General features: G+C 34.9%; 1 protein-coding gene across 2 annotated transcripts in view; it reads left to right on the forward strand.

The window, feature by feature from the left end:
• Positions 1–4,683, forward strand: part of ADGRL4 (adhesion G protein-coupled receptor L4) — a 105,907-nt gene extending 101,224 nt beyond the window's left edge. Inside the window, exons 14-16 of one of the 2 annotated variants that reach the window (XM_081057096.1) lie at positions 1,250–1,341; positions 2,682–2,850; positions 3,213–4,683. In XM_081057096.1, coding sequence (XP_080913222.1) covers positions 1,250–1,341; positions 2,682–2,850; positions 3,213–3,275 — 324 coding nt within the window. In that variant the 3' untranslated portion in view covers positions 3,276–4,683. Of the gene's footprint in view, positions 1–1,249; positions 1,342–2,681; positions 2,851–3,212 lie in introns of those variants that run through there. The other variant, XM_081057097.1, reaches the window with a different exon arrangement.
• The last annotated feature ends 5,807 nt before the right edge of the window (positions 4,684–10,490 follow it).

Below are 10,490 nucleotides of genomic sequence, written 5' to 3' on the forward strand. Positions count from 1 at the left end.
TTTTCTTTGTATGGAAGCTTAATGTAATTAGAATTAATTAATCATATCATTAGAATTAATAAACATTTGGAAGCAGGAAGAAGGAACTAGATCCTTATTCCTCTAAGTTTTTACTCTCAAGAACCTCTCCATGGAGAAGTGACAACATGAAATTATCTCGCCCATTGTTGCATACTGCTTTTTATAATAGTAATCATTAAGCTTCATTTTGAGAAACTATGAAAGTCCTTAGAATATATTATAGAAGAAAAAACAGAATTTTTCCAAGCTTTAGAAATACTAATGTGAGAATCAGCTGAAAATTAAAGTATTGCACTTTGCTAAAGTTATTATAAAATGGCTTTTGAAATATGTTTGGATTAATATATTCAATAAAGGAGTAATATACAAATTATTTTATAATATTTAATGTTTTACAGTATTGGTATGCTCATATTAAAATAGATATTCACTTAAAATATACCCCTCAATTAGTCTTCTGACACTGCAAATATGATTTATAGGTTTTCAAAAATATAAGAACAGGAAAGAAAAGAAGAGGAAACTTTTCATAATACGGTCACTTTAAAAGGGGTGTTAATTTGTATACTCTCTTTATCCCATATTAGGAAATATAATAATAGAATGACAAATGTTTATCAATAAAATGTATATACCTTCAAACAAACATTTATTTATTGATTAAAGTTAAATGAAGAGAAAGGAAATCTCAACATAAATACTAGAAGAGCTAGCTAGATGAACCATACAAAAGAACTTACATTCAAACTTTTTCTAGCAATAGAAATTGAGTGTATTTTGTGGAGTTTTCTAATTTCCTTTCGATTTCTCTTTCCAGTTTAAATTTTAAAGGGTTGACAGAATTATGACTAATACTTCGCCTCAAAGAAACAATACACAATTTAATGAACAAAAATTTGATTTCTCAACTGTTTATAAAGTTTTTCAATCCAAGATTTATCTTAATATGTATATTCATTACAGTATTGGCAGCATAATATCTGAGGAAATGTCTAGAACAGGTTCCTTAATACAATGTGGCAAATTGTACTACCAGTTTTCAGTGATATTATAAAGATCAACCACAGAATTGTTTGCCAAAGTTTACCAGAAGGTTTGTACCTTGTAATAGATATAAACATACCATGATTTTCTGGTTTTTGTTTATTTGAAATCTTTACTACTTATTTCCTTTATGTGTATCTAATTTCCTATGAAAAATATCTCTTCTTTGAAATTATTTTCTCAGGTGAATCTCTTGGCTTTTGGAGTTATTATATACAAAGTTTTTCGTCATACTGCAGGGTTGAAACCAGAAGTCAGTTGCTATGAGAACATAAGGTAATTGTTTCTTTAAATCTACTTTATTTAGTGATTAAAAGCCTTAGTAACTTAAAGTACAAATAAGTTTTGGAAGCACAATTTTTAAAATTTTTCACCCTTCTTCCATCTTTAAAGTACTTATTGTTAAATAGCATTTAATGTGTTTAATAAGCCTGTAATCACTACAGATCAAATGGTAACCAAAACAATCCTTTTAAACATACTACCCTGTGAAAGAAAAGATGATGACTATTTTAAGCAAAAGTAGGCTTTAGTGATTCTCTTTTGCAAAACATTTCTCAAAGCTTTACAACTATGTTTCCTTCTTGTGTTTCCTAGTTTGCATGCTGCCATGATTTTCCCTTCAAACCCCCTCTATTTAAACTGATTTATTGAAACTGTGAAAATAGTTTGTTCAAGAAAAACTGAAGTGTACTATAGGGACCATCAGACACAACTTATGTTTGGGTTGCTTGAGAACACTTTTGTAGTTTCAATACCTTGCACAAGATTTATAGGTAAGATTTAGCAAGTGTTTGATCGATTACTTTTCTTTATTCCTCACCATTCATAGTTTCACGTAGTGTGCTGGTTTTAATAAAGTTAAAAATGACTCATTTTCTGAGGTACACTGCTAAAACATCTTCTGCAGTAAAGAATGCTTAGACTAAGAATAAATGAGAAAATAATCATGAGATGGCTCATTTTTAACAGTGTCCTCAGTGAGCAGGACTACATATTATTTTACTCAAAGTCATAGGCAATAAGATGAAAATATGTACAAGTGAGTATGTACATGTATTATTTTTAAGATATCAGTATTCTGACATGAATTTATTTTGAGGTAACGGTATTGGAGAAGTTTAAAAAAATCTAGTTTTATATCTTACACTTTCTTCTCTACTAAACTTGAAAGGAAAATAGAAGTTTCCTTTGATGTCATGCACATGTGTGACCCCAGCCTACATGGTATACTTTTCAAGGTTTCTTAAAGAAAATATTGCCAAACAGATATATGTCTTACCTTGGGGAATTACTGCAACATTAGATTTGAAATCAAAGCATATACACTGCAGTTCACCAGATAAAAATATCTGAAGATTAAGGAAATTCCTTGAAAAATGCTACATTTTAATAATACTGCCGTGATTTGGGAAGTACATCCTGCCACAGCGTTGTAGCATACCCTAAAGGCTGTCCCATGTAACTTTCGCACAGTTCGTCAGCTTCAAAATCATTACTGGTCTTTCCTAAAGGTTGGTTATACCAAAAACTCATTTCCCACATAATTTGAGGAATTTGTGGATGTGCTGAGTATATGTTACTGTTTTAACTGAAACATTTCAAATATGTTCTAGGTCTTGTGCCAGAGGAGCCCTTGCTCTCCTATTCCTTCTTGGTACCACCTGGATCTTTGGGGTTCTCCATGTTGTACATGCATCAGTGGTGACAGCTTACCTCTTCACCATCAGCAATGCCTTCCAGGGGATGTTCATTTTTTTATTCCTGTGTGTTTTATCTAGAAAGGTAAGCATTTGCTATTTTGGTCAACTCTATAGTATACTCATGTACCATAGGTTACCAAAGTGATAAAAATTCTTATTATCATAGATTCATGACTTGTGCCTTTATTGCCTTTATGCAGTACATTTTAGTATCAAAAAAGTCAGAACATCTAGCTATGTTTAGGAAAATATACTTTTACAAAACTTGGTAATAAGAATATAAACATAGCTTATATTCCCTTGAGCATATTCTCACAGGTAATCAGAAATCATTAATAATTTAGAAAAACAAATATAAAAATTTAATGTGATTTGAAAATTTTGATGTGATTGTTGCAATTATGTTGAACATTTCTCTTTCTTTCTCTTTTTCATTTATTTTAGATCCAAGAAGAATATTATAGATTGTTCAAAAATGTCCCTTGTTGTTTTGGATGTTTAAGGTAAATAGAGGGAACTGTGGATAATTATTGCTACACAAAAATAAAAAGCCAAGCTGTGGATGACCAATGTATAAAAATGACTCAAACAAATTATCCAACTGTCAATTACCAGATAATCAAATATTTTAAATCAGTTTTTTTTTTGTTTACAGTGTAGGAACTATATATAAGAGATATTATGTACCGTATAGCTATAGTATGCTTCCCTATATGACTAAGTTAGCTATGTCAAAAATAGTGTTGCAAATATTTGGAAAGTAATTGGTTTCTTGAGAGTGATATCACTGTGCCCAAGGAAAAATTTTTCTAACACTAGAAATATATGAATGTCCTGAAGGAAACCACTGGCTTGATTTTTTTGACTTATGTTGCCTTTGAAACTAGTCTCCTATCACCTTGGTAATGAGCTCTGTTACAGAAAGTGGAACATAAGAGAATGAAAGGGCAGAATATAAAACAGTAAAAAGGGAATGGCTGTTATAACAATGGGATGTATTTTGAGTAAACTTGTTTTTTTGGTAAACTAGATGAAAAATTATGGAGATAAAATAAAGAATTGAATAAACACATATTACCATTTTGTGAATTGTTCTAAACATAAATTTCTACTATAACAACTTGGACTTGTATTTCTACTATAGTAAAATGGACCTCCATTTTCTTTTCTAATATTCTAAAAACCACAAACTTTACAAAAGAAAAAGAAAACATACATTTCTGTTCTGTTTTAGGTTAATATTAGAATAAGGTATATGCTATTTCTGTACTTATTTCACAGATTTTGATTTCAAGAGCTTAATCAGTAATACATAAATGTGTCAAAATATAATATTGTCCATGCTTGTAAATGTTGTTCACGCCTGTAAATAAAGCTGAAGTATTCTATTCTGTAACCTTTCAGTGTGGTCAAAAATATTGTATCTCATTAGACTAGTATATTTGAACTCTTTATGTTTTTAAGTTTAGAAGTATTGTAGTTTCCATCGCAGTATTCCCATTTAACTTACTATTTTGAAAAGGGCATTGTAAATATAAAAGTATTCATAAAGTGAATAGCTATTTTTTTTTTCTGTTCAGAAAAGTACACACTTAAAAGTGTTATTTATAACAAAGATATCTCTAAGAACTCTAGAAATTTTCACAGTGGATCAATTTTATGACAGTTTTCCACTATCTACTAAAGCATATCTGCTTAAATGTGTGGCTTCTATCTATCCTCAAATCTTCTCATTAAAATGTAGAAGCAGTGACTAGATTTCAAAAATATGTCATTGTTCTGCACCCTGCACCTACCTGTAAAAGTATGCCAATACACTAAACATTGTGATTTTAAATTAATTTTTTCAGCTGTTGAAATGAAGTCTGTCAAATCTTGCTCTAACAAATTAAATGTTATCTAAATGAATCCTGCTACTGTCTTGCTGAGTCATTTTGTCTAGAAAGATGAGCTACCTGCCAATACATCTTACACATTTTTAGAGGATTTGTAATAATAACTTTTCTTTATAGTTTTGATCTCTTATCTGGTAAGCCTATGACCTATTATTATCATTGTCATCATAGGAAAGTGTTCTAGGAATGTGACATTGAAAAGTAATCTGTTCAATCAATGTATACAAAATTAAGAATGGTTGGTAAGATAATGACCCTCCAAAATGGCCACACTCTAATCTTCAGAACATATGACAATGTTAGACTGCATGGAGAGGAGAATTATGGTTGCTAATCAGCTGACTTTGATGTGGGGAGATTATCCTGGATTAACTGGTAGGCCCAATGTAATCGCAAGATTTCTTATAAGTGAAAGAGGGAGGCAAAAGAGGGAGCATGTGCAAAGGATCAACATGAGACATATTCAGCCAGACATTGCTGGCTTTAAAGATGGAAATAGTTCACAAACTGAGGAATGTGGATAGCCTCTATAAACTGAAAAAGGCAAGGAAATGGATTTTCACCCTAGAGCTTCTAGAACGAGCTTCTAAAAGGAAGTCAGTCCTGCTGATATCTTTATTTCAGGCCAGGAAGACCCAATTCCAACTTCTAACCTCTGAACTGCAAGATAATAAATGTATATTACTTTAAGCCACCAAGTTTGTTAATAATTTGTCACAAGTTTATTGAAAACTTTTGATAATTTGTTACAATAACCATAGAAAACAAATAATGGAAATATTTGTACAATAACTTTTCAGAGATAAGCAACTATTCATATCATTAGGACAAACCTTAATTGCAACATCTTGTTTTCATCAACCCTCCCCTAGATATCATTGGATAAAACCTGTATTTTTTAGCACGAGATTTCAGACTATCTCACATCAACTCACCTCCCTGGTTTACACTTTTGCCCTATGAAAGTTTCTTCAGTCATACTAAACTGTTTGTTTATCTTCCCAAACTTACTATGGTTTACCAAATCCCCTATTTCTGGAATTTTCTCCTTATTACCATCATTACTCTGAAAGATCTACTCAACCCTAATATATCTTTCTCTATGAAGCCTTCCTTAATTCACATAAGCAATTAATCTCTTCCACCTTTGTGTTACTACTTCATCTAATATTTATCAATTTCAACATTTATCACAATGTATTACAATTAGTTAGCCAGAGCTGACGACATTCATTCTACCAAGTTTTGTTTATTTAAAGCAGGTACCTTCTCTTGTTTGCTTCCTGAGTCAATATTACTGCCTTCTGCTGTCTTGTGACCATGTGATTGATGTGATAAGAGGGTCTGGACCCTCTGAACAATATGCTTTTTACTCTTTTGCTTTAGGTATTTCATACTGAAAATCCACTGGGTGAACAGACTTTCTCAGGTAAAGCCTTCCATGCTTGTCTTTAACTGCTAGGAAGTCAGGTGGGAAGAGATGGCTAAACAATTTCAAATTGGTGAAGTGGAGCAGGCTGAGGAATTAGACTGCCAGTGTAGACTTCAGCTCATACTATGGCTTCAACTCTATCCAGAAAAGAACTCCTTTAGGGATTTGTAATTATTAGTTGTCAAACAACTAATAATGTAGTTCTTTATTATCCATTTGACTGTTATTCTTCATGTACAACTTCCTCATTTGATACTGAGTGGGGTAAATATTAAGGTTTGAGACTCAATTTTCTCAATGACTAAAATGTATCACAAATTCATTAATAAATATTAATTTACAAACTATTCTTCATAAACAAATGGGTATGAAATGAGGGCTATAGGATCTCAAGAGATGCAATCAAAGAAACAATACATTAAGTTTGGCTTAAATGATGAGATTAATGAACACCAAAGAAGTATGAAATAAATTCCCTGACTGTGTGAAAACTTGCTGTTTACTAGAGACCCTATAACAAAAAATATGTATATATATTTTTTTACTGATTACACTGTGGTTAAGAAAAATATATTTACATACAATATAACAATTAGAAAAAGTATAAGAAAGTCTATAAGCAAATACTCCACAATCTGCATGCAAGGCATAACCAACAAACCATACATACTAATTTGATGATGACATCATTCCTTCAGTCCTTCATTTAATTCAATGAGACCTCCTAAAATTAAATGACAGCTCTGCATTTCTTAATTTTCTATACAGTCAATCTAACTTATTGTACCCATCTTCAATGCCCTATAAAATATGAGCCATTTTTCTATGTATCAATAATATTCTTGGAGAAATCCAAGGTGGTAGAGTAGATAAACACTATGCCTGCTTCCTTCCATGAACACATTAAAATTACAACTAAATTATAGAACAATCAACCTGGAGGACAATCTGAAGTCTAGCTGAACAGAAGTTTTATAACTAAGAATATAAAGAAGAAATCACACAGAAACTGGTAGGAGGGATGGAAATGCAAAATGGGCTAGCCCCAAACCTCGTGTGGCAGTTGAGAATAGGGAGGGATATCTCAACTGTGGAAGTTCCCCCTCAAGCAGCAAGGGACCACAGCCCCATACCAGTATCCCCAGCTCCAAATACTGCTGTAGAAAAGAGGAGCCCCCACAACATCTGGCTGTGAAAAACAGTGGGATTCTAATTGAACAGGTGGGATGGAAGGCTGAAGGAGACCCAGACATTCTCTTAAAAGTCCCACACACAGATTCACTCGCTTGGAAGCACTCACTCTGGGCTCCAGCAAAGGGATGATGACTCAGCGGGGGGGGGGGCGGGGGGGAAGTATTGGAGGCATATGAAGAGCAGACTGAGGTGTGTGGCCTCAGTACGAGGGCTGGAGGACAGTCACCATTTTCCCTGTGTGGGGTACTTCTCCCATGCAGCTGGCAGGCAGTTATCATCTTTAATATGTTGAGCCCTCCCCCACAGAGCCAAATCTGAATCTGATTGGTCTGATGAGCTCCAATGGGACCCCACCCTATCCAACTCCCCCAATGCCAAAAGCATTTTCTTGGTGAGCTGCCAGCCCACCCATATTACACTCATTTGGAAAACTATTGGAGTCCACGGACCCCAGGCAGGTAGTGACTGGCCTCAATGTGCTCTGAGACTTTTGTTGAGTAAGTCCAGGCTCTGCACTGGCACCAAACCAGAATCTATATTAACCTGGTGACCACAACTCTTCCCACTCCAGTGACTCCAAGACCCTGGCTTACCCAACTTGTGTACCTCATGAAGCTTTATCCGTGACTGAACCTTAAGGAAGTCAGCAGGTGGGTGCTGACATCAGGTGTCTTGGCTTTTTGCGGAGGTACTTAAGGCCCGGTACTGGTAGCAGTAACCCTCGGTTCCCAGTATGGCATTTCCCATGTGCCTCCAACTTTAGCACAGGCAGCGAATAACCATGGATTGCTTTTAGCTCATACCAGGTAGTCTCCATCTGGTGACAGGCAGTGGGTGACCTTGGCCTGCACTGAAGCCCTTCCAAAGAGGCCCCAGAACTAATATATTTGGAGGTTCACTTCAGACCTCAGCAGACCACCACCCAATTAGCAACACAAATAGCATACCCAAAGGACAGTCTCGATAGACACCAAAACCCACTGGAGCAAATCCCACTCAATGGGGTAAGCTCCACACACACCAGCCTGTAAGCTGTGGAAATGGCAAAATGCCACAACCAGTCAGCCTGAGGATCAATCCGATCCACTGATGTGCTAAGAGCAATCAAGGCTCAACTATAACAGGAGGGCACACACAACCCACACAAGGGACACTCTTGGAGCTCCCAGACCAGGTGACCAGGGACAGGGCCCCACAGAGCACCTACTACATAAGGCACTGGCCAAGAGTAGGAGACATAGCAGAACTACCTAATACATAGAAACAAACAGGCAGCCAAAATAAGGAAACAAAGAAATGAATCCCAAATGAAAGAAGAGAAAACTCCAGAGAAATCACTAAACAAAATGGAGGCAAACAACCATCCGGCTACAGAGTTCAAAGCAATCATTATAAGGATGTTCAAGAAACTTAGTGAGAACTTCAACAAAGAGATAGCAAGCATTAAAAAAAGACATAACACCGTAAAAAAGAACCAGTCAGTACTGAAGAATACAATAACCGAAATGCAGTCTTCACTAAAAGGAATCACCAGCTGACTAGATGAAGCAGAGGATCGAATCAGCAATTTGAAAGACAAGGTAGCAGTAAACACTCAATCAGAACAGCAAAAAGAAAAAAAAAAAGAAAAATAAAATTATGAGGATAGTTTAAGAGACCTCTGGGACAACATCAAGCACAACAACATTCGTATCACAAGAGTACTGGAAAAAGAAGAGAGAAAGCAACGAGTTGAGAACCTATTTAAAGAAATAATGACTGAAAACTTTCCTAACCTGGCAAAAGAAATAAACATACAAGCCCAGGAAATGCAGAGAGTCCCAAACAAGATGTACCCAAACAGGCCCACACAAACAGGCCCAAATAAATGGCAAAGGTTAAAGACAAAGAGAGAATCCTAAGGGCAGCAAGAGAAAGCTAACCAGTAACTTATAAGGGAGCTCCCATAAAATTGTCAGCTGATTACTCAAAAAAGTTTTGCAGGCCAGAAGGGACTGGCATAAAATATTCAATGGCCTACAACCAAGATTACTTTACTCAGCAAGGCTATCATTTAAATTTGAAGGAAAAACAAAGAGCTTCTTAAACAAGAAAAAGCTAAAGAAGTTCATGGCCACCAAACCAGTATTACATGGAATCTTAGAAATCTTAGAAGGATTTCCAAAAAAAAAAAAGAAAAAAGAAAAAAAAAGAAAAGAAAATCAAAATTATGAAAATAAAATGGCAATAACTACATATCTATCAACAATTACTTTCAATGTAAATGGATTAAATGCTCCAATCAAAAGACATAGGAGGGCTGAATAGATAAGAAAACAAAACTTTTATATATTCTGCCTACAAGAGACTCACTTCAGATTGAAAGATACATGCAGATGGAAAGTAAAGGGCTCAAAAAAGATATTTCATACAAATAGAAATGAACGACAACAACAAAAAATTAGGGGAGCAATACTTCTATCGGACAAAATAGACATTAAAACAAAGGGCATGACAAAAGACAAAGAAGGACCCAGTAATCCCACTTCTGGGTATTTATCCAAAGAAAACCAAAAAGCTACTTCAATGGGACGTGTGCATCTATATGGTACTGCAGCATGTTTACAATGGACAAGATCTGGAGGCAGCTTGGATGTCTGTTGATGGATGAACGGATAAAGATGTGGTACATATATACAATGGAATATTACTCGGGCAAAGGAAAAGATGAAATACTGCCATTTACGACAACATTAGTAGATCTCTAGAATAGCACACTATCCTCATTTTTCAATGTGAAAAGTGCTCAGTGTTACGCAGCTAGGGACTTGAAAAGTTAACGTTCAAACTGAAAGCTCCAGCTATTTCTGTTTCCCCATGCGACTTTGAAAACCTTGCTCAGACTCCCTCAAATTGGAAGTTAAAGTGATGGGACTTATACCCAAGTTTTCAGTTTCTAAGTCCAGGGCATGATCCACTGTTCAATAGCTATAAACTTATATAATACAAGGACAATATTCATTCACACCTATGTTCTTTCAGGTTTGGAGGAAGCATGACATGCTTTTAAAAATGTCTTTCTACATGCATACGCAGTGTGAAGTAAATGCCTTCCATATATTTTAAAGTAAAATGTTTTTCTTTTCTTTACGTGCTTTCCCTGCAGGTTCATTTCTATCACCCAATCCCCACCACACCCTCAACCAGGCAATTTGTTTTAAC

Source organism: Rhinolophus hipposideros (genome assembly GCF_964194185.1).
Source record: "Rhinolophus hipposideros genome assembly, chromosome: 8".
In the NCBI taxonomy this organism is placed as follows: Eukaryota; Metazoa; Chordata; class Mammalia; order Chiroptera; family Rhinolophidae; genus Rhinolophus; species Rhinolophus hipposideros.